Source organism: Lemur catta, chromosome 5, assembly GCF_020740605.2.
Source record: "Lemur catta isolate mLemCat1 chromosome 5, mLemCat1.pri, whole genome shotgun sequence".
NCBI lineage: Eukaryota > Metazoa > Chordata > Mammalia > Primates > Lemuridae > Lemur > Lemur catta.
In genome coordinates, this window is record NC_059132.1 from 39,204,876 (window position 1) to 39,228,453 (window position 23,578).

At 54.9% G+C, this 23,578-nt stretch overlaps 2 protein-coding genes across 2 annotated transcripts in view; one reads left to right on the forward strand and one right to left on the reverse strand.

Moving 5' to 3' along the window:
* The first annotated feature begins 9,119 nt into the window (after nucleotides 1-9,119).
* On the forward strand, nucleotides 9,120-13,085 carry FOXC1 (forkhead box C1). The gene has a single exon (XM_045551566.1). The coding sequence runs from the start codon at nucleotides 9,660-9,662 to the stop codon at nucleotides 11,304-11,306; it is 1,647 nt and encodes a 548-aa protein (XP_045407522.1). The 5' UTR covers nucleotides 9,120-9,659; the 3' UTR covers nucleotides 11,307-13,085.
* Nucleotides 13,086-22,994: 9,909 nt separating this feature from the next.
* Nucleotides 22,995-23,578, reverse strand: part of GMDS (GDP-mannose 4,6-dehydratase) — a 614,024-nt gene continuing 613,440 nt past the window's right edge. The window contains exon 11 of the mRNA XM_045551568.1: nucleotides 22,995-23,484. Coding sequence (XP_045407524.1) covers nucleotides 23,422-23,484 — 63 coding nt within the window. The 3' untranslated portion in view covers nucleotides 22,995-23,421. The remainder of the gene's footprint in view (nucleotides 23,485-23,578) is intronic.

Here is a 23,578-nt window from a genome sequence, read left to right on the forward strand (position 1 = left end):
TCCCAGTGACACGTCTGCCTGCCCTTGGATGTGTTCCCTACCAAAACAAATACGCCTAACAGATCATCTTTGATAGCAAATACTCATAAAGGCAAACAATGAAAACTACTATGGAGCATTTCCTAAGATGGCACGGTGCACAATGCCACACACAGAAGCAAAACAGCTCTGCCTTGCGACTCAGCCAGTTCCCAGAAGTCAGCAACTTTTAGCAACTTACTCTTTCTTGGCGAGTAACTATTAATAATTTTCCCCACTTTGGGCAGTAAATGGTCTTCTCCCTAAGAAGTCACAGTGTGTATAGATGTAGTCTCTTTGAGAAGAGAGATAGCTATAAAAACAAACTGTTATTGTAAGTGCACACTGTCACAAATGAAGGAGAATGTCTCATAGACAATACTGGCACTTTATAAAAGTGTAATTTAACTTTATCTAATCTGGTGCCTGTTTCATCCTGGGGCTACCCAATACTGTCAACCTTTGTGTTAAAGGAATAGGACAGCACACAGGCTGGGTGGTGGTGGACCGTCCCGTGGCCTGGCCTGTGCTTTCTGCTGCTGAACTCTCGGTGAAGACTTTGCCATCCTGGGGACAGTAGGTGAGAAAATGATGGATGGGCTGGGGTACGGTAAAGGCAAAAATGGCTGAGAGAATCGTTTCCTCGTCCCATCAGCTCAGGAAGGACGTCAGTGAGCCAGACTAAACAGAGGCCTGCTCAGGACTACGTGTGCACGCCTGTGTGAATACAGCAGCCCAGCTCTTAAAAGAAGCTTCCTCTGCAGGCCGGGGAAAGACAAAGCTAGACCAGACACCCTGACCGGCTGGTCTTGAAGAGAAGCAGGACAGTCCCAGACTGTTGCCATGGCCAGCAGGGGCTGGGTGCTCCCCGGAGAATGTGGCCTTGTTGCCCCTGACTGAGCTGGCCACCAGTGGGGAACACACCCCAGCCGGGGCTAGGACTCACTCCTCGACTGTTGCAGGGAAGACAGGGCACAGAGTGGCCACTGGCACCCCTGTTGTGGGCTGGGACCCCAATGCTGTCCTGTTCCCTGGGAGAGCAGAGCTGCCCTGAGTCCCCCCAAACACCCCCAGGGAATTGGTTTGCTGCCCCAGGCCTGGCGGAGGTCTTAGGGCCTCCTCTGGCTCTGCACCCTAGGTGCTCTCTTGTCACTGCTCGCCTTTGGATCAACCTTGCAGGTCCGGACCAAGTCTGGGTTGGGCAGGGGAAGAGATTCCTGGAAAGGAAAAGAAGCCCTGCCACCCTTCACTCATCTTCCCTCCCACCCACCGCTCTCCCCTTCCCTGCTCCTACCGCACCCTCACTCCCTGCAAGGCAACCAAGCCAAAGTCCTCCACCACTGTTAGATGCTAGGGTCTCCATGGGACATGAGACTGAGGAGCCAGGGCCGTGCTGGGGGGAAGCTGGGCTGGACTTCGCTCACCCTGTGTGGGAGCTCCACCTCTTGGGCCAGGTCTGGTCTGCGAGCCTCAGTTTCCCTCTCTGTGATTCCAAGGTCTTGAAGTTGGTGGCCTCTGAAGGGTGCCTGCGTGGGGTCCACAGTTGGAAACCCACCTTCCACGGCCCCATCCCTCCCCAGCAGGCTTTGCTCCAGTGTTGAGATGGGAACAGAAGGGAGATGCTCCTGTGTCCTCCCTGTGGCCTGAGCGCTCCTGCCCTGCAGGATCCTGTCTGGCTGGGCCCTCAGGCCAGGGGCTGGAGCTGAGGGCAGGTCCACCATAGAGGCAGGGGCAGAAACAATCACCTCTTGTTTGTTCCCTGCGTTTCCTGGAGAACCATCCTTGGGGAAACTAAATGGAAGGAAAACCAGGAGAGGAGCCACCAGATTGCACACAAGAAAGAGAGAAAAATGCATCAGCTAGCAAGACCTTTATTCGTTTATGCAGAATGTACATGCCCAAATACATACCATTTTCCTGTGCATGTACTTACACCACTTCCCCTCCTATCACTGCTGTGAACATCTCTAGAGTCATATGTAAGTGTGCAAATAAACCAGCCCAGTGCAAGTTAAATATATTTATGGGTATATAATAGATTCAAGGATCGATGTGGATGAACATTCTTCCCGTGATCATTGGGGTTTACCTTCACATGGATGTCCAGCAGAGGGAATTTTTTTATATACCCAGCTGCTAGAATAATGCCAAACACAGAGAAGGTCTCCATGTATTTGCTCATTAAGTGGACAAGTAAATGTATCATTGATCTGAAATGCTCATTTTTTACATGTTAACATCTGCACTAGAGATGAGACTTATCACTGATGATATTTAATCATTTAAGTCTTTCCTCTCTTAGTGATGTACCTTATCATAAATGGTATCTTAGAGCCAAGGAGACACAGCAAAGTAAAATTGTGAGGGCTCCAGAACCTTGAGCAAGTTATTTATTCTCTTTAAGGTTCAGTTTCCTCGGGTATAAGATGCAGATAGCAGTATCCATGTCAGCAGCCTTGTAAGGATGAAAAGAAGTAACTAAAGTATTAGGTGGAGTGAGGACATAGTATGTGCTCCGCACACCTTGTGCCCTTACTATCATGGTCATTAGAGTCTGCGCTTATGCGCAGACCAATACCATGTCAACAAGTGCACCTTTTAGTAGTATGCATGCTCTGCCCCAAACCAAGCTTTGGGGAGGAAAAAGAGCTGCCCATTTTGTAAGTGAGGAGACTTTCTAATTCCAACTAGGGCCTTTGTGACCCCAAGCAAAAGGGCCATTTGGTAAAAGTAAATTTTGAATTTGACTGTTGCCTTACTGTATAGTTTAATCCTAGTCAACTCCATTTGCCTAAAAAAACCTACTAGGGAAATGATAGCTAAATACTATGGAGCAAGTGCTTCCTTTTCTTGCATACATTTATTTCTGTTTAATAGTCTGTGGAAATTTGTCTCTCTGTTTGCCATAGTTTGTATTTTCTTGTATCTTCACTTCCAAACTAAATAGCACTGATCCGAATGCATACCTCTCTGTGAGCCAGCCTGTAGCCGAGTCTGTCTGCGGCGTATGTAAATATGGGCAAGCCTCTCTGTGGGTAAAGCTGTAGGTGTCCGTGGTCTGTGTTCCCATACGGTGACTTTGGGGTGTGTAACTGTGCGTGGGGGTGTGAGACTTCACTAGCAGCCACTGTCACTGCCACTGACTTGTCCTGTTCTCCAAACCGGTTCTTTGGAGGTTCAAAGAACCTTTTTGGTAATTAAGACTAAGGAGTGGTTAAAAAACAGAAGTACATTTTCCTGGAAACCAGCAGTCTTTATTTGCAACTTTTATTGGCAAACCTGGCTGCCAGTAAATACATTCCTTGGCATCTCCCAGAATGTAATTCACTTGATGAAGCGGCCTTGCTTTTTCTGTAACATGTTCATCAATTAAAAGGGGCTGCTTGGAAAGGAATGTGTAGCCAGTGGCTATAATCCCCAGTCTCAGGTCACCTCCCTCCACTCCAGGAACAAAAACGTCCCCGGTCTGTACCTGGGAGCCTGAGATGGTCTTCCCGATGAGGCTATTCCCGCGTGGACCCCGGGTAGATGAGAGCTGCACGGTGTGAGAACAAGTAGCCAAGCTCTGCGGGGTCCCACTCCAGCGGCGCGGTCTCCCCAGCCCCCTCCCCCAGACCCCTTCCCGCGGGGTGGCTCCAGGGCCGCCGGGCGCGCGGTGGAGCCCGGCGGCGGCGCGGCGGAGATGAGGCCGCGGCCGGCAGGGGGCGCGCGGAGCACGCGCAGGGCCCGGAGCGGCCGGCGGGCCCCAGGCCCCTGAGACGCGGGGCTGGCCCGGGATCTGGGCCCCTCAGCCGGGGCGCCCCAGGCCCGGTCCGCCAAGCGCCCTCGGGGATTCCACACCCTCTCTTCTGTGCCTGGGCTTGCGGGGAAGAGGCGGGAAGCCTGTGGAGGGCGGCAGGGGCGCCGGGCCTCCGTGCCACTGCTTCCAGGCGCCGACCAGCTGCTCCCGGCGGCGTCGACCCTCGGGCCGCCCCGGGAGGCCGGCTACACCGACCCAATTGCCAGCCTTGTTTCTGCCCTGAGAGGTGCACACACTCAGTTCCAGCCCAGAGTCCCGAGCCCGCTCCCCAGAATGAGTGGGGTGCGAGGCTCTAGTGTGCCTTACGCACAACAGGCCCAGCCGGGCGTCCGCGCGGCGGGAGCCCGGGGCTGGGGTGAGGGACATAGGGAGGAATGTCCTAGAGCTCAGGCCGGCAGGGCGCGCGGAGGGGCCGAGGGCGCTAAGACTCGGGTACCACGAAGGTCGCCGTCGCGGGGGCGGGAAGAAAGGCTCATCGCAGCCCTAGCGCCTGGGTCCGCCGCGGCTCGGGGCCAGAGACCCAAGAAGAGCCCGCTGCCTGCAAGGTGCAGCCGACCTCACCCTCTGCAGTTCCGGAACTGTCTGTGGGTCTGTCCCGCGGATCAAAGCTTTTCCTCCAACACTCATAGCCAGGGCGCATCCGTGTTGGAACGCACGCTTTCCGCTCCGGCCCGGGGAAGGCGCCTTTGCCCCGCTGTCCTCCGACGGCTGGCGCCCTCCGGCACACAGCAGTCTCTGGTGTGGTAGTCCCTGGGGCCTGGGGACCAGGCTGGCTCTGCGCGGCAGGCGCCCCAGGTGAGAAGAGGTTGGGAGGCAGCCGGGCCTCAGCCCTTCCAGGCCCTGGACCGTGACAGCTGCCCTGGGTCTGCTGAGGACCTGGATGGGGAGAAACCGAGACCCGCGCGAACACGCACGCACACGGAATTTGTCCTTTCTGACCATTTACCCCTTTACAAATGTTATTATCCCGGATTGTTAATAAGGGGTGGCAGTTCAGATCTTCATCTACCCCTGCCTGGACAAAGCAAGTCCTGAGTCCTTTGTTGCCGGCACCGAAGTTTAAGATTCACTTCCCTCATGCCCTGTGGCCTCTTCTTACTGCTCTGCTCTGCTCTGAGCCCGGCAAAGCTGAGGCTGGGGCTTCCTTGCAGAGCGGCAACAGGTGGGCCGACCCGAGGGGGAAACGAGCAGGTGTCGGCGGCTCGCTCTCTCGCGTGTAAGTAATTAGGGGAACGCCCGTCTTGGGGACTTGGAGGAGGATATTAAATTATCCCATCATACAAAACCTCCCGTGGAGGTCCGCCCCATCCGATTAAGTCAATCATATAGATAGGCAAGATGGATTACTTTGTCTTTAAAACAATCGAAAGCCAAACGCTCTTTTCGTTTGTAGTAGGAATTATTTTTCTGCTAAAGAAGTAGCTGCATTGGAGAGACTGCACTAACAAAACCTCTACTCGAAAGCCCCCCAACTAAGAGAGGAGGAAGTCTATCTGCCGGAGTCGCGGTCACCCAGACGTTCGGTCCCCGCCTCTCCTCGGTCCGCTGAAAAGTCACACCGATGACAAACGCTACCTGCCGGCCTGGTTTGATAACGAATAACGGATACTGACACGACGATATTCTCCCCTACCCCTGGCTTCTGGTCTACGCAAACGAGGCCAAATGGAGAACTAAACAATTATCAAAATAGTGCAAAGGCACCCCCTAAACGGACTTGGCTCCAGTTGTTTGTGATGGCAGCCTAGTGGGAAGTTTTACAGTCGCATTGTCGGATAATTGCCTTAGTCTTCCACTTCTCCCCACCTCCGAGGGAAAGGCAGTAGAACCAGGGTGGACAAACAGCCTCCCTCCTGGGTGCGCAGAGCCCCCAGGAATCACTGCTCTGTGCTGAGTAGGAGAAGCCCCTTCCCTCATCTTCTAAGTCCGGCTTTCCTGTGTACCGCACTCCTGGGCCAGGCAGGGCCCCCCCGGAGCCGCACGCGGCGTCCTAGCCCAGTGATGCTGGGCCTTCAGCGCTGAACCCAGAGCTCCAGGCGCGGAGAAGCCAGAAAAGTGGGGAGGAGCAGTCTGGGCACATTACGGGAGCGATTTGGCCGGCCTAGGCTGAGGGGGACGCTGGAAGGTTTCCGAGGGATCTCCGACAGGGAGGACAATCTTCACCCTTCGGGAGTGATTTTCTGGACTCGGGGCCCCTACCCCAAATCCCACTCCCTCTACTTTACTTGAAGAAAAAGAAAAGGAGCTCCTTCTGGCTCCTAGTGACCCGCCTTAGGACACCATCCCTTCCCCCTCACCCCCACATTCCTGCGGTGTCACCACGTCCCCAATCCGGGTATTTCCTGGAGTGCTCGCCACCCCCCCTTCCTGGCGCTTTTGTGCAGTAGGGCCCCGGGGAGGCCTCGTTTTAAGCGTCTCTGTGACGTCACGCCCCGTCCTCACAGCTGGGAACCCTTTGGTGGGCCCTGGGAATTGTAACCCCGCCTGGTGGGTCGGGGAGAGGATGAGGGGGGCGGGGTGCAGGCCCAGCGACGGTTCCACCAAACAGCCATTACTGCTGTCGCCTGCAGGGCCTTCAGGCTGCAGTCAGTAGAGGTGTCAGAAAAATAGCCAAAGGGTTCCTGAAAGGGCATTTCTGCCAATTGAGTCAAGAGTTGTGGAGGAGACGATTGATTGAAGTGCTCCGCGGAGCAGCAGAAAGGGGCATCAAAAACTGTAACCTGAAAATGAAAATTTAACCTGTTCCCCAAAAGACTTCACGTCTGCGTCTTAATGTTCAAATAACACCACTAACAACAATTACAAAATAAGTAAAATGGTTGAAATACAATCGATCCGTTTACTGGAGGTTTCCTTCCGAGTAAGCTTATGAAACACGAATGCAAATATCTTTTCCTGGCGCATATCCATAGCTAGACCAGTGGAAAGTTGATCTTTATAAAACTGCAGCCCTCCATCCTGCCCCCCGCATGCCAGATACTAATTTTACAACAGCAACTTTTATATCCAAAGTGGGGAGCTGAGAACACTGCTGCTGTTCGATTTTCAATTTACATAACAAGCGGGGCTGGTGGAGGGAGGAGGTGAGGGAAGGGCAGGAGGCGAGGGCCAGGGGTGTGGGCGACACCGCGGGGGTGGGGTGGGATGGGGGGGATGCACAACTATCCATTGCAAAGCCCGGGGCCCTCTGGCGTTTCCGGATTCGGAAAACAAGTCGCTGATCGCTGCGTCCATCTCCGTGCACCTCTAGCAGCGCAAAAGCAGTTTAAAGAGCGAATTCACCAAAAGCTGAGGTGTTGAGAAAGACAACTTAATTGTCCTCCAGGCTGAAGCCAAAGGGCCACTAAAAGCCTAGAACAGGGTACTGATAAGACCGTCCGTGTGAAGGGCTGAGGGTTAAAGACAAATTCATTTTAAAATCATGGCGCTTCACTCCCCTCCCCCCACCTCTCCCAGTGTTTTGGGGAACTAAGTTCTAAGCTTCCTGCTGACAAATCTGGTGTGCTTCCCAACTCACCAGTGACTTGGCCCTGCCAAAACCTGGAAAAGGATCTCAAAAGCCCCTTGTGCACAGCAGGCCAGGAGGTAACTGCCTCGGGATTCGGAACTTCCGTCACCCCTCCCTCAAAAGCCTAATTCTAGAAGTAGCAGGTCTTCCTTTTTCAATGTAAATGTTCATTCTGAAATACAAGAATTTTGCAAAAATGTTCCAGTGACAAGGAGCTGTGCCTACCACGGAAGTCAGCGTCCTTGACATCTAACTACCAAAGCTGCAATTTGAATTTTCCTGCAGAAGTGAGGAAGCCACTATTAGAGCCAGGCAGCCAAAAGGGGCTCTCCACACGTTTTAGAGCTAATAGATTGACACAAATCTGAGGAGCCTAAGTGTTAAATGCGTCACCCCACTTCTTCACAGTCTCCCAAACTCTCCACTTCCCCTGGGTTCTAGTAAATGACCTGGGGTTTAGTCTCCCCGGAGGTCTTTTCTAGAGTTGCCGAAGTGCAGAATTGCGCTGCAGAAGAAGGGAGGCCCGACCTTTTCCCCCGCTTGTTCATTTCTTTCGCTCTCATTTCTCTTCTTCCTATCCCATGCCAGTCACCCACCGCCTGCAAATCTCATGCCTATGCGCAAGGCGTGAGGTCCTTCTGTGCTTATCCTCCCAGAATCCTTGAGCCGCCCTGCAGGTGCGATCCTGAACATTCCCCCAAACACACCCGTTATCTCCGAGAGTCGGCAGCCTCGCGCGTGTGGAGATGGAGATTATCTCGGGGAAGCGTTAAGCTCTTGGACGTATTTATTAGTTTCTTGTCATCACACCTGCTAATGTCACAGAGCCCGCAGCCTGACCCCTCCTCTGAGCCCAAACGTGTCGGGCCGGACAAGAGGAGGCTGTGCACAGAGAGCTAATGGGACCCCTCACGGGCGAGCAAGGGAAGCCGCCCAGCTCGGGCAGCCTGCGTCGCCCGCACCCTCGGGCCGCCAAGGACCCTAGGGCCCAGGAGCCGGGCAGCCCGTAGCGGGGGCGGGGGTGGAGGCACAGCCTACGCAGGCAAAGGACCGTGGGATGCTCCCAGCAGGGCCCCGTATCTCCCTCCCTTATTTCGACTGGGGAGGGGTCACGGAGCGGGCGAGGTGGGGCGACACCTTCTTCCCCATCAGCAACAGAGCGCGGCTGTAACTGAGCCCTCCAAATTGTGTCCTTTGTAACTGAGTTCAGGACAGGAGAACCTCCAGGTAAGGAAACACTGGAGCCATCTGTGAACCCAGTGAGATTGGCGATCGGAAGGAGAGGGAAGGGGAGGTGAGAGGAGGAGTGGAGCGAGAAGAAAGGTGAGGGGGATAGGTGGATGGGAGGAGAGGCCCGAGAAACCCCAGCGCTGGAGTCGGCCGGATCGGCGAAAGAACGGAAGAGCCAGAGCTAGGCAGGGCTGGAGGACTCGGTGGACATCTTGGAGCGGTGGACGGAGGAAGGGTCTGCGCGGGGCCCAGAAGGACCCGGGAAGTCTGCGCAGGGCTAGGGGAGGGAGGCAGCGCTGGGCGCCGGCAGCAGACAGGGAGGGTGCGAGGGTTGGGTCGACTGCGGGCGCAGGCCCGACGCGGGCGCGGGGCCCGGGCGGCCGGCGCGCGTGTGGTCAGCGCGGCGTTCCTCTGGCCTCCGGGCGCGGGCCGGCGGGGCTCGGCCTCCAGCTCATTCAGAGGCGGTTCTCGCCCGCCATTGGCTGCCGCCGCGGTGGCGGGGCGGGGCTCCGCTGCCCGGAAAAAATGTAACTGCGTAAAAAAGTCCTCGCCTGGGTGACGGATGCTTCAAAGTTCAGAAGTTTTCCCAATGCTTCCTTAAGCGGCTGGCGCGCGAGAGACTGAAAAAAGGTGACGCGGGGCTCGAGAAGGCGGCCGGCGCGCTGCCCCCACCCCCTCCCTGGTTATTTGGCCGCCTTCGCCGGCACCTCGGGACAGTCTCCTGGAAGGCGCAGGCAGTGTGGCGAGAAGGGCGCCTTCTTGTTCTGTGTTTTTGGCTGCTTTTTCCCGTCTGCGCCTGGAAGTGGTTCCGCGAGTTCCTCTAAGGCGGTCTGCAGCGTCCGCGTCGGGCCCTCTCCCCTTGCAGCGACCCTCGCTCGCGCCCGCCGCGGGCCCCGAGGTAGCCGGAGGCGCGGAGGAGCCGGAGCCAGCGCTGGGAGAGGCCGCGCGGCGGGGGAGGCGGCGGCCGAGCGGGGCGCAGCGCGGCGGGCCGGCACCAGCTCGGCGGGGCCCGGACTCGGACTCGGTGGCCGGCGCGGCGCGGCCCGGCCGGAGCGAGGGTGGGGGGCGGAGGGCGGCGCGGGGCGGCGGCGGCGAGCGGGGGCCATGCAGGCGCGCTACTCCGTGTCCAGCCCCAACTCCCTGGGAGTGGTGCCGTACCTCGGCGGCGAGCAGAGCTACTACCGCGCGGCCGCCGCAGCGGCCGGGGGCGGCTACACCGCCATGCCGGCCCCCATGAGCGTGTACTCCCACCCCGCGCATGCCGAGCAGTACCCGGGCGGCATGGCCCGCGCCTACGGGCCCTACACGCCGCAGCCGCAGCCCAAGGACATGGTGAAGCCGCCCTACAGCTACATCGCGCTCATCACCATGGCCATCCAGAACGCCCCAGACAAGAAGATCACCCTCAACGGCATCTACCAGTTCATCATGGACCGCTTCCCCTTCTACCGGGACAATAAGCAGGGCTGGCAGAACAGCATCCGCCACAACCTCTCGCTCAACGAGTGCTTCGTCAAGGTGCCTCGCGACGACAAGAAGCCGGGCAAGGGCAGCTACTGGACGCTGGACCCGGACTCATACAACATGTTCGAGAACGGCAGCTTCCTGCGGCGGCGACGGCGCTTCAAGAAGAAGGACGCGGTGAAGGATAAGGAGGAGAAGGACCGGCTGCACCTTAAGGAGCCGCCGCCGCCCGGCCGCCAGCCCCCGCCCGCACCGCCGGAGCAGGCCGACGGTGCCGTGCCCGGACCGCAGCCGCCGCCCGTGCGCATCCAGGACATCAAGACCGAGAACGGTACGTGCCCCTCGCCGCCCCAGCCCCTGTCCCCGGCCGCCGCCCTGGGCAGCGGCAGCGCAGCCGCAGTGCCTAAAATCGAAAGCCCAGACAGCAGCAGCAGCAGCCTGTCTAGCGGGAGCAGTCCCCCGGGCAGCCTGCCGTCGGCGCGGCCGCTGAGCCTGGACGGTGCGGAGTCCGCGCCGCCGCCGCCGCCCGCGCAATCCGCGCCGCCGCCGCACCACAGCCAGGGCTTCAGCGTGGACAACATAATGACGTCGCTGCGGGGGTCGCCACAGGGCGCGGCCGCCGAGCTCAGCTCCGGCCTTCTGGCCTCTGCGGCCGCGTCCTCACGCGCGGGCATCGCACCCCCGCTGGCGCTTGGCGCCTACTCGCCGGGCCAGAGCTCCCTCTACAGCTCCCCCTGCAGCCAGAGCTCCAGCGCAGGCAGCTCGGGCGGAGGCGGCGGCGGCGGCGGCGGCGCGGGGGGCGCGGGCGGTGCGGGGACCTACCACTGCAACCTGCAGGCCATGAGCCTGTACGCCGCCGGCGAGCGCGCCGGCCACTTGCAGGGCGCGCCCGGGGGCGCGGGCGGCTCAGCGGTGGACGACCCCCTGCCCGACTACTCTTTGCCTCCGGTCACCAGCAGCAGCTCGTCCTCCCTGAGTCACGGTGGCGGCGGCAGCGGCCAGGAGGCCGGCCACCACCCTGCGGCCCACCAAGGCCGCCTCACCTCGTGGTACCTGAACCAGGCGGGCGGAGACCTGGGCCACTTGGCGAGCGCGGCGGCAGCGGCCGCGGGCTACCCGAGCCAGCAGCAGAACTTCCACTCGGTGCGGGAGATGTTCGAGTCGCAGAGGATCGGCTTGAACAACTCTCCGGTGAATGGGAATAGTAGCTGTCAGATGGCCTTCCCTTCCAGCCAGTCTCTGTACCGCACGTCCGGAGCCTTCGTCTATGACTGTAGCAAGTTTTGACACCGCCCTCTCCCCCCAGCACACACACCCTCAAAGCCGAACTGAATCGAACCGCAAAGCAAAAACAGCCAAAGGACCCCATCAATGCAAAATCGAAACTAAAATGATCCAACTTAAAAAACTTGAGAACATTCACCACTCCAGCGAACAGAATCCTCCAGAAATTCAGCTCACCAGCACAAAGAAAACTCTATTTTCTTAAAAGATTAATTCGGAGCCACCTCCACTTTGCCTTATCTCAATAAACAAAACCGTAAACTATTTTGTACAGAGACACGAAAAGCATGGTTTATTAAAGGACAGTGTTACTCCAGATAACACGTAAGTTTCTTCTTGCTTTTCAGAGACCCATTTTCCTCCTCTCCTCTCAGTTGCCTGCCATCTTCCTTGTCTCTCACCTGTAAGATACTATTTTATCCTATGTTGAAAGGAGAGGGGAGTCCCCTTACATGACAATCGCATTCTTTTTATTCATGGACTTGTTTTAAAATGTAAATTGCAACATAGTAATTTATTTTTAATTTGTAGTTGGATGTTGTGGACCAAACGCCAGAAAGTGTTTCCAAAACCTGACGTTAAATTGCGTGAAACTTTAAATTGTGCTTTTTTCTCATTATAAAAAGGGAAACTGTATTAATCTTACTTTATCGCCTTTTCTTTCTTTTTGTTGAACATATTCATTGTTTGTTTATTAATAAATCACCATTCAGTTGAATGAGACCTATATGTCTGGATACTTTAATGTAGCCTTAATTATTGAAAAAGATTTCAGAGATAAAACACTAGAAGTTACCTATTCTCCACCTAAATCTCTGAAAAATAGAGAAACCCTCTGACTAGTCCATGTCGAATTTCACAAAAAGTCTTTTTGTTTAGATTTCTTTTCCTCTAGCATCTTCTGCAAAGTGTACTATTATAGTCAGCTTGCTTTGTGGCTAGTAAAAAAAATATTTTCCTAAACCTATCTGAGTTGGCATATAAAGAAATAAGTTTTCTCAGTCACAACAGAATATAATTTGGAAATTTTAAGCCCATGAATCAGCAGTGGTCTTTCCACAGTGATACCTGTGTGCAGAGAGAGGCGAATGTGCCTGCAGATATGCACAGATCCGTATTTGGCTTGTGCATCCCATATAAAATTGCCATGCATATTATACATCCCTGCGAGCCAGATGCTGAATGAATTTTTTTCCTATTAATTTCAGTCCTTTGTAAGAGGAAAAATAAACCAGTTTTTAAATGTATATATATAACTCATCCACATTTACAGTCCTTCATGTATTACATAGAAGGATTCATTTTTTAGAAAATATATTGCGGTTGGAAAGGGATATTTAATCTTTGGGAAACTATTTTAGAAGATATGTTTGTAGAACAATTATTTTTGGAAAAGATTTAAGGCAATAATAAGGAAGGAAGGAGAGAAGAGCAGAACATTTTAGTCTAGGGTGGTTTCTTTTTAAACCAATTTTTCTTAATTTACAGTTAAACCTAGGGGGCAATCCGGATTGGCCCTCCCCCCTTTGTAAATAACCCAGGAAATGTAATAAATTCATTATCTTAGGGTGATCTGCCCTGTCAATCAGACTTTGGGGAGATGGCAATTTGATTACAGACATTCAGGGCCTTTCAGTTTGTTTTCGAGATAATACAGTTTCCTGCTATCTGCCGCTCCTATCTAGAGGCAACACTTAAGCAATAATTGCTGTTGCTTGTGTCAAAATTTGATCATTGTTAAAGGATTGCTGCAAATAAATACACTCTAATTTCAGTCAAAAACTGCTTTACGTGGCCTCTAATTCGCTCGGTCCCCTCCCCCAGAGTCGTAACCTAATAGCCAGGGAAGATCGCGGCGACGCTGGCGCGGGTGTCTCCTCGGGTCAGGCCGGCTGGGGCTGGCCTCGCTGCCGGTTTAAATCTTGCTGGCTGTCGCAGCCCTAGGTCTTGCAGCTGCCTTCAGCTTCCTCGGGTTACCTCTTTTGGGACGGCGGGTGAGAGGGGGTCGTGGGGTTGAAGGCAAAGAATGCGTCCCCACAGCCCGTGGAGTAGTGCATTGCTCCATTTTTGAAGAGTCGAGCATGGAGCTGCGATTTGCGAATAAGGGTCCGGGGGCCAGAGCCGGGTTGTCTCGGCCCAGAAGGGGAGCTGCAGCAGGTGACCCACGGCCACGTCCCCGCGGACGGGATGACCCACCCGAGGCCGGGCAGCCAGAGACGGTACTGTTCTCTACTTGTCTGGTTCAACTTTTTGGAGTAGGGGGTGGCGAGTGGAGACCCGTGGGCCCCCCTCCCGGCTTCCCAGCTGGGGCGTTTCGCCGCGACCCAGGCCTTTCGGAGTCCGGCCCGACGCCGGCCTCCCGGCCGCCGCTGCCAGGCGGGAACGCTCTCCAGCTAATTAGCTGTAATTGCCCGCTGCGGCCCGGGGCGGGCTTCTGTTTGCGTTTGGGGCTCCTTCCTCCCCCCTCGCCTGCCGCCGCCTCCCTTCCCAGATTCCAGCTCCGGTCTCCGCCGCCTCCTCCCGAAATAGGTGACTGGGGGATAAAAGAGCCACTGCAGACCGCTGCTGGCTTGGACGGTTCCGCATAGAATGGGGCGGGTGCCGGGAAGACCGCGCTGAGGGGAAGGTGGCGAAGGGCAGGCCGTGTGCGTGCAGGGGTCGAGGGGCGTCGCGCCGGGAGAAGTGCCTTCGGGGCTCTGGCCGCGACGCCCAGGCGGAGGCGAGAGGAGCCCGCCGGCGCGGCAAGGCACTGTGGTCCCATTTCCTCCTCACTCGCCGTCCTTGTTTTGAAGACACACGTGTGTTTAGGAGCCCAGCCGGGGTGGAAAGGTCAGAGGCACTTCATTGCTCACGGGTGACAGCTCGCCCCGCAGCCTCAAGGCGCGGGGCCCAGAGCCGCGCGTTTGCAGGATCCCCCAGCCCGCCCCAGCCCCCGCCCACCCGCTTACCCGCCTCGACCGGACCCGGCTAGACCTGCCCAGGCCAACAGCAGGGTAGCGGCCTTCCTGGCAGGGCTGTGTCCCCGCGCGGTGTGTGAGGTCGGTTTGCAGAGGCCACCAACCACTGGGCAGTAGCCGTGCGGGGAGTCGCTCAACCTAATGGACGGGAGAGGCCTTTGGGCGTGCGTCGGGCTTGGTGTGTTTGGGGTCCACGTGCCCACGGTCCTCCGCGTCTCCTGGGGCCTTGGCTTTGCAGCCCTGAGGACGTCTCGTGGCCTAGGCCCAGCCCAGGCCTGAGAGCTCGGCCGGCTTTCTGCTCGGCTGCTCCGCTCTGAGGGGTGGGCTGCCTCGGCCCCGCGCCCGGGGAGCGCACGCGGCCTGCGCCCCAGCAGGCTGTCGGGGCGAGCTTGGCGAGGGGAAGAACCGGCTCACTCCCCGCTGGATGCGGAGTGGGCTGCATGCCGGCCTTTCCTTTCCTCGGAGTAAAGAGCGGTGTGAATGCGGAGCTCCAGCTTGTGCGGTCGTGAGGAGCCCAAGAGCTTGTGGGAGTAAAGCTGCTTAGCAACTCCTCTCACCCTCTTTGATTCGAAGGTTTGACAGTTAGGCATGGAAGATATATGTGTCCAAGAAGGTGCTTGTGTTATACATATCCAGAGAAAGTAGCTATTTCTGCACGAGTTGCCTGCATGGTGGTTCAGAAGCTGTATTTGAGTGGAAAGAGAATCACTATTCCGATTTATAAAAAACTACGTCTATGTGATGTCTTCCATTATCAATAGATTAGCTTTTGGATTCTCACCCGATTTAAGAAAACCAACTTCTTGCCTACTTTATTTAACCTGGAACTACTTATTCCTTAGAGGTTTGCATGTTTGATTTGTACTTTTTTTTTTTTTTAGAAACAAGGATAACTTTTCTGTGAAATATTCTGAGAAAAAACTCCTTGATATTTTAACTAATAGCCGGTACATTTTGAAATGAGCTTGTGATAGCAGTCCAAACCCAGGGTGGGGCATCAGCTAATTATGAAAATAGCCTCTGTAGAAAGCTTTAGGATAATAAGTATTTTGTCCTTTATGTAGAAATAGGAGCATTTATTTTTTTAGCAATTTATACCATGAGCACGTAAATGCCAGCATGTTACATGCCGTATAAAATCTTGCAATTGGCATATTGCACATGTGCTAGGAACACGTGCTGTTTTTCAGAGTTATGTAGTTAGCAGACCTTTTAGACCAGACTGCATGCAAACAAGCATGCACTTTACAATTTATTATTCCATGCAGTTTGTGTCATTAATAATCAATGTTTGCAGAGGAATAAGGCTGGATTGTACTGGTGGCTTGTAAGCTCTTGGCTGTTTCCTGCGGGGTCAGAAACAAGGGTCAGGAAACAAGAGTGCCTTATAGCCCTTTTGGGCTCCCCCTAACTTTGATAGGTGAGGAAGGGACATAGGACCTTTTCTTTCCCACCCAGTGCACTTGGGGTGGGAGGTTTCAGTTTTTAAGGTGGCGTGTCATTTGTTTTGTTCTTAATGGGGTAAAATCTGAGAGTCCCTGAACCCTCTGCTGGTTCATCCCGCCTGGCTGGACTGCTCAGGAGGGACAGGAGGCATCCATCCTCCATCAGGCCTCAGGCACCTACTCCAGTGCTCTCAGCAGCTGGTAGTGGCACCTGAAGCAAGGCCAGTTGGAGTGACAGTTTCTCTCTATCTCCACCCCACATCTTGGTGCTCTAGGAGAGAGGCCCCATTTGCTTCTCAGCCCAGTTGAGTCCCCTGCCACTGGGTCCTGCCTGGTGTTGCAAAGCCTTCTCTCATTTCACATTTCATGGCTGGTTCATGAAGCCATTAGCCCTTCCCACCAGATATAAACAAATGTCGTGTTAGGGGCAAGATTGATGGTGGCCAAGTAATGAAGCTAGCCAGGCAGGACAGAATATGATTCTGTGTGGGCAGCCATTCTTCAGCCTAGCAGAGGGACTGGGGTGTGGGGAGAAAAGGGACCAGAAGACTATGTCAGAGTCATCACCCCATTAAGGTCGGGGGAGCACAAGCTCAGGAGAGCTCCCAGCAAGGGAAGTCCAATTTATTCAGACAAAGGTCACTTCAGCAGGAAGAGAAACACACTGAGATTTCCTATGGGGCCCTAAATGCCAGCTTCAGAAACCTCACTTTTCTAAAATCTCCTATGTCAATTTATAACATGGCCATAAGATTCCCCGCAAGGAGCTTTCATTAATGGAGCTTTCACTCCCACCTTAACAGAATGTTTTCCTTTGCTGTTGGGCTCTATTTTCAGAGCTAGGACTTCTGTGGCCCTGATTTCCCAACTCCTTTATTCTCTCTCTTTCTTTTTGAGTGTGAATCCAACATAACCATGAAGTTCAGTGGGCTTTGTGTCTCTATCCCTGTGTCTCTTTGTCACTTTCTTTCCTTCACTCTTCTCTCTTCCGCCCCCCCCCCAAAAGGCCCTGGGGCCCTGAAATTTCTCCAGGATGTCCCCACTCCCAACTTGCCACCCTGGTGGTCTGCACGCCCACCCTCTGCTGGGCCGACTGGGGGATGGGCCGGATGTAGGCCTGACCTGAGTGAGCTTGCACCCAGGCCTTGGACAGACCTGGGGCCACCTGGGAGCAGCACTGGCAGGTTCCAGGTCTGAGTCTGAGTCCCACTGGGCGAGGAACAATACTTAAGTAAATGAATTTCAGCTCCCAAACTCATTTGGGAGAATGAAAGCTGCTTCTCACGAACATTCTCAACGTGATTAGAAGTGGAAAATTGAGCAAAATGTACCATGTCCGCCTTATTGGGAACCAAAATAAGGCACAGACAGCGTAAGGCTCAACTCAAGACCTTTATTGTGCTCCTTTCCCGTCTTACTTTGGCTCCAAAGAAACCGTCTGTTTTTTATTATTATTATTGGTTGTTTACTTGATTTTTTTCCCCTCACTGATTTTAAATTTGCAGTATATTGAGCATATTATGGGTGATGCACTAAGATCTGGAATTTCTTTGCTTATGGACCTGGGCCTGTCTTCCTGTCTCGGAGAAGGGTACTCCCAGTGGGAGACATAGCCAGAGAGAAGAGGTCAGATTTGGCATTGCATCAGCTCAGAATCCTGGTCTAGGTTGGGAGGTGACCCAGCAGGCCTCCTGGGTCTTCCCTAGCCCCTCACCTTTCCAGATGATGCCTCCTTCTCTTCTCCCAAAAAGCATCTTCTTTCTCTGGCCTGCCCTTGGGCCCCTCCAAGCCTGCTGGTCCCCATGTGTGTCATTCAGACTAGATTGCCCACCGTCTCCCCGCAGCTGCTCCTGAAGGATGCTCCCAGGAAGGGGACTAGGTGGGCTGCTCATTTGTCCTACATCAACACAGTTTGGGGCTACTTGGGTGAGCATGGGAGAGCAATTTGTGAGCTCAGAAATTTGTGAGCTAAGGAGTGGGTGGCAGGGGCCTGGTAATGTTGACCTAAATAGTGGGACCCCAGACAGGGCCAAGGGACTCAGAGGTGGCTCCAGTGAGGGGCTTGGGCAGGGACATGGAACTCAACCTTGGGGAATGAAGGAGTTTGCTGAAGGGCTTTGAGGACGACTTAGATCCAGAGATGGAGGGGGAGTGAGGGAGAGGGAGAAAAGACAGATACCCCGCCTCCCATTACCTACCCCAGGGGAAAAGTAGGAAAACCAACACATTTAGTGCCATTAACTCTTAAGGCCTTTGCATTTCTTTCAGAATAAAAGCCGGTCATTTGTCCCAGAGGCTGGGCTAGGGTTCCTTTATGGCTACGGAGATACAAACTGGACAGGGATGGGGAGCACATGATTCAGCGGCCATTGAATTGTTTAAGAATCTGCTGGCAGATGGAAAACGCAAACTCTGTCCTCTGACTTAGCAAATTGGCATCCCGGAAGGTGCGCAGGAGGGCCCTCCGAGGGTGTCCCCAGAGTCCGGTGCGTGCGGGGGTCACAGCGGTCCCCTAGGCCTGGCTGGGCACGCAGCCGGGAAATTCACGCGCGGCGGGTCGGCGCGGGGCGGGGCTTTCCGGAGCCCGGGCACCCAGGACAGCAGCGGCCGCGGAGCCAGGGCTGGGGCGAGGAGAGTTCCTTGCGATTCCAAGGCTGATTCTTACTATCGCCCACAAAAAATCCACGCGGACAAGGCCGGGCCTCACAGCAGCTGTGCGGACCACGGCGAGGAGGAGTGTGGGCCTCTGCCCGAAGTGTCCGGGGGAGAGCTTACGGGACGAGGTTCTACCGTGGTTCCCACAGCCAGGGCGGTGTAGGTGCTAGAAATTCCCAGAGAGACCTCAAGGGGTTGACGTCCTGGGTCGCCAGTCTCTGGTCCCCCCGGGGGCTTCCCGCGCCTCCCCAACTCCTGCTCGGTTGGGCGGATTATCAGGTTGTAGAGAGGTGTAGGACAGTGATTTAGAGTGTGTTTGGTGCCAGAGGAATAATGTGACATTCCGCTGCATTTGCCCGCTGGCTCCTCGGCGGCCCTACCCGCAGGCCCCAACCTCGCAGCCGGGTCCTCGGAGAGCCGGGAGAAGGCCTCCCTCCCTCCCTGGTGCAGCCCCGCGCTGCCTGTCCGGGCGCTGCCGGGAAAAGTGGCACAACAGGAAAGCCTCGCCAAAAGGCCCTTCCCAGTCGGTTTCCTCGCCATAAAAAGCCAGACTCCAGCCCGAGGTCCTGACCCCTTCCAAATATACATTCCCTCGCCCGGGGCCCGCCACTCCCGCCCGGGCCTTGGGCCGTGCAGCTTCCTCCCAGGCCTGCCCGGGCCGGGTGCCTCACCCCGACTTCGATTGCCTTTCCCAGTTCACCAACCCGCCCGCTCTCGTGCTCGCGGCCTGGAGGCTGCTGCGCGCCTGTCTCTGCGTGCGCCCTAAGCGCACGGCGCATTGGCGAGGCTGGGGCTGCAGACGGTGAGGGCTTTGTTTTTATGGACGACGGTGCTTCGTCACCACCTCAGCTCTCCGCCTGAGCTCGGGGGTCTGGGAGCGCTCGGCGGCCGGCGCCGGACACGTGCGCGGGCCGGACCCGGAGCCTGCCCAGGGCTGTGCCGAGGCACTCGCGGCCAGCGCATGCGCACGCGCAGCAGTGGCGGTCCGCTGCCGTCTGCGGGCCCCATGGCCCGGCCCCCTCCCTCAAGGCCGAAGCCGAGAAGCCGGGAGACTTAGAGCCTCGTCCGAGGTCGCAGAGCTAGTGAGCGAGGAGCGAGGACAAGGTTAGGCCTTCCCTCCCACCGTCGGGGCTCTTCACCGCAAAGTCCGGGTGCCAGTGGCCGTAGAAGCCGGCTGCCTGCCCAAGCGGGCACCTTGGCCCGCTAATTCAGAAATCAAAGGGGCAGCTGAGTCAGGGGCGTCCGCTGTGTGTGACCCCTGACCCTGGAGGAAGGGCGGGAACCTGGGAGTTGGTGGTGGGGCCTGGGGTCAGGCCGCGGTCGTCCGCTTCCAGCAGAGACTCTGACCGAGGAAGCGGTTGAGGGTGGGGTTGCCCAGGCCATTGGAGAGGTCTCAGCGGATAGAGCGCTCTTCTGGCGCGTCCCGCAGCCGGCAGCTCGAGCCTGGGGGTGGCAGTGGAGGCCTCGAGCCGTGTAGATCCCTGGACCAACTCGCAGGCGGGACAGAGAAAGGACTCGAAGTCCAGTTGTGGGTAATGACTCCGATGGCACAGCCCCTGAAGATGTGCTCAACTCACCGGGAGTGAGAATGGGGGAGGCCACTTGGCACAGGGCAGGGGCGTCTCCTCGACTCCTGGAAGAAAACAGGCTCAGACCCCGTGTGTTCTCAAAGGACGCTATGAAACGCGGACTGCGGAGCCTGGGCCTTTTCCCAGAACCGCTTTGTGTCCCAGCTGTTACTGCTGCTTGTGAGCATTCTCGGCGCCCCCAGTGATGAAAACCCACAGTTTCTGAAGAGGTGCGGGTGGCATGTAGGGATGTGTAGACCTGTGTCTAAGACACATCCACGCACACGCAGACACAATTGTTTTGTAAAACCTGGATGGGCGCTGCCCCCACCCCCTCCCCATGCCATGCACTGGCCAATCAAGGTAGCAGCGCAGTCGTGGAAAATACATGAGTGAACTTGGACTCTTTGGGATACACATTAAAATTGAGAATACCCCGTTGGAATTTCCAAATACAAATAAGGTGTCTGGGGTGTCTTTGAGAGTTCTTTTGGGAGCTTAGAAAGTTATTTGTAAACAATACATTTAAGGTTATTATTTTAAAATAAAATTTTAAAGTATTGCCTCCTGCTCCAAGCTTTAAAAACACAGGAAAGGTCGCATTTGCCAGCTGCTCACCGACTGGCTGCCAGGGGTTCCACGGTGTTTGTGGTGGTTGGTGTTGATAAAAGGGATGAAAAAGGACCCAAAGTAATTTCTGTACCAGTTTCCAAGTGCTGGACCCGCGCCTGTCCCGTGCACAGTCCACACCAGAAATCGGGCTTCCCGAGGAGCCATCTTGCTGGAGATGGAGATTATCTACCAAAACCCTCTAGCACTTCCCTTAAGGTCGCGCAGCCTGCGCCTGCTCCTGCGCCCCTAAACAGCTGCAGAGGTGTGACAGGTTTATTGTGCTGGGCCTAGCTCGCTAGTAATTCCTTAAAGACAAAGGGCAGCAGAGCCCAAGACAGGGTCTGGCAGGCATGTCAGATGGAAAGCAAGGCCACTGGGAGGCCGGGTTCCCTGCACCTTGTGCACAAACGCGGGTGTGACTGTTCTGCGTTTTATCAGAGTGTACTGGAAGTTTAGCTTTCTTAGTTTTTACCAAAAAAATCAAGGTGGAAAATGTTTTATAGCACTCGAATAGCCAAAATTCGCAGGGCAGAAGAAAATTCACTAAAATTGTGTTGAGATTTAAGATAGAAGAAACCTTTTAATAAGAATAGTCTTGAAGTCTGCCCAAATGAAATTTTCTCAGCACAGAAAGGAAGGAAAATATTGAAGCAAATCTGTTCTCTTTTTCTCCTTTTAAACACCCTCTCCAGGCCAGGAAGCCAAATGAGCAACCCCCCATTCCCACCCAGGATGCAGAAATACTGAGAATGTTGCAACCAAAAATACTTTTTGTTTCCTTCAAAAGCTGATGCTCCAGTCCATCTTGATAAGTATAATTCAACATTATGGCTCCACTGGAGTCACATCAAGTCCCTGCCTAGAATCTCTCCTGATCCTCACTCAGAGGCTTCTTATGGCTTTGGGGTAAAAAGCCAAAAAACTTTGAATTAAATGGGGCCACTGCAAGCCTGAAGGCCCTGCCAATGTCATGTCCTGTCCTGGGTGCAGGGTCGGGGGTTCAGGAGGTCAGAGGAGATGGGGTGCCTGCCCACCAGGGTCAAAGCTAAAGAGAATGTGATTATTTGTGGGAGTATGTGTTTGACAGTGTGTTTGTGATCATGGGTTTGTGAGTTGTGTTTGCAAGTATTTATAAGAATGTGTGTGACTGTGTGAGATGGCATGTTTGTGAGTGTATGTGTATTTGTGAGTGGATGTTTGCATTTGAGTCCATGTGTGACAGTGTGCCTGTGTGTGACAGTGTGTATGTGTGAGTGTGCGTGTGCCCACCAGCCCACCCAGTCCTGGAGGCCCAGCCTCTGTGGAACCATGTGTTTCCAATTAGCAGCATCCCGCTTGGGAGTGGGGGAGAAGGCGCGTCCTGGGGCAGCTTCTGAGGAGCCGGTAGGCCAGCTGAGGCCGCCCCTGGCCAGCATGCTTTCCAGCGACTGGGGCAGCCACACAAAGAGCCCTCTCTCCTGCGCCAGCCATTGGAGCCTCGGTCCTCCCCCAGATCATAAACCTGCCTGTGAAGACGTTCAGAAATAGTTTACCCGCACTCAGGCATGTGCAAAGGCTGGAATTCTATTTGCTATAAAGTTTTATTTTACTTTGCTTGGAAGGGGAGTGAGGGGGAGAAGAAGAGTACTGACCTAATTTGTTCTAGGGCAAAATATTGTATTTCATGCAGAGGTGTACACCTGTACACAAATCCCATTTGCTTGCTGCCTGTGGGTGTTCTGTACGTTTGTGTGTCTACCAATCTATAGCTGTACATGGTACACACATGTCCTCCCCTCAGGAGCACATACCTGTGGTCATCCCAGGCCACCTAAATGAGGCACTTAATGAAACCGAATCTAGTGATCTGAGGTTGTGCCTTAAACCCTTTAACTTCTAATTAACGCTGATGGAGTTCAAGTGTGCAGCACAATGTCTGGCATATATTAGGCACTTAATATAAATTGGTTAAATGAATAAATCAAAATTAGATTTAAAAAGTGATCTAGTACTGATGAGAAGAGGTAAGAAATAAGCACTGTGTGAAAGATTCTAGACAAGGAAAGGCATGGGCTCAGAGACCTCTGGGTAACCCAGGGGCTTTGGCATGGAATGTTCTAACAATATTTACTTACTTTTCCTAAGCCCCATTTCTCAAGCCTTCTTTTGAGATAGCCAGAGCCCTTGGGTTCTAATTATAGTCCCCAGAGACCAGAGGGGGTGTGAATGCCTCACTTCTGCAGGAACTGAGTTTCCAGAGTGACTTATTGTCACCAGGAAAGGAAAGAAATGTCCCAGCAGACACTTTGGCGGAGGATCCGCCTAGCCAGGGCTTAGGCCTTGCAGGGGTCCTCCTAGCAGGGCTTTCTCAAAAGGCCTGAAGGAAGCTACCTCACTCCAAGGCATGGATTTTGGAATTAGCGTCTTTATCGCGATTTAATAACTTGGAGAAAACATCAACACTGACCCTGTTAATGCTAGTTCACAGAAAGGCCATTTTTAATAAGAAAAGAGAAAAACAATTTGAAGGCCCCACAATTTGTTGTCTAACGACATAATTTCAAGTAAAGTGAGTTTGTGATTAAAACATCTTGATTTCAACTTCAAGTAAAATGAATATGTGATTAAACATCTTGATTTCCCAAAACCATTCAGAGGAGGCTTCTACAAAAGCAAAGCGGCCCAAACCCCGGAGTGTCACCTCCCGGCTGTTACAAATTTCGGCGGTCCCCGCTCCGGCCGGCTGGGACAACGCAGTGGCGGCGGGGGTCGCAGGGAACCCGCGGGATCCGCGCGTCCCTCCCACGATTCCCGCAGCGTGCGCCCCGGCCGGCAACCCCGCACCCGCAACTCCACGCGGGGGCCGCAGGCGGGAGGCCGGCGCCGGGCTCCGCGGCCGCGCTCAGGCGTTGGGGTTGGTCCTCATGAGCTCCACGTCGGCGCGCACCATCTCCCTCACCAGCTCCTGCGACCCGAGACACGGGGGGGTGTGAGGGAGGAGCTTCTGCCACTCTCTCCCGGTGACACCCCCACCCCGGCGGCAGCCCTGGAGAGGCCCC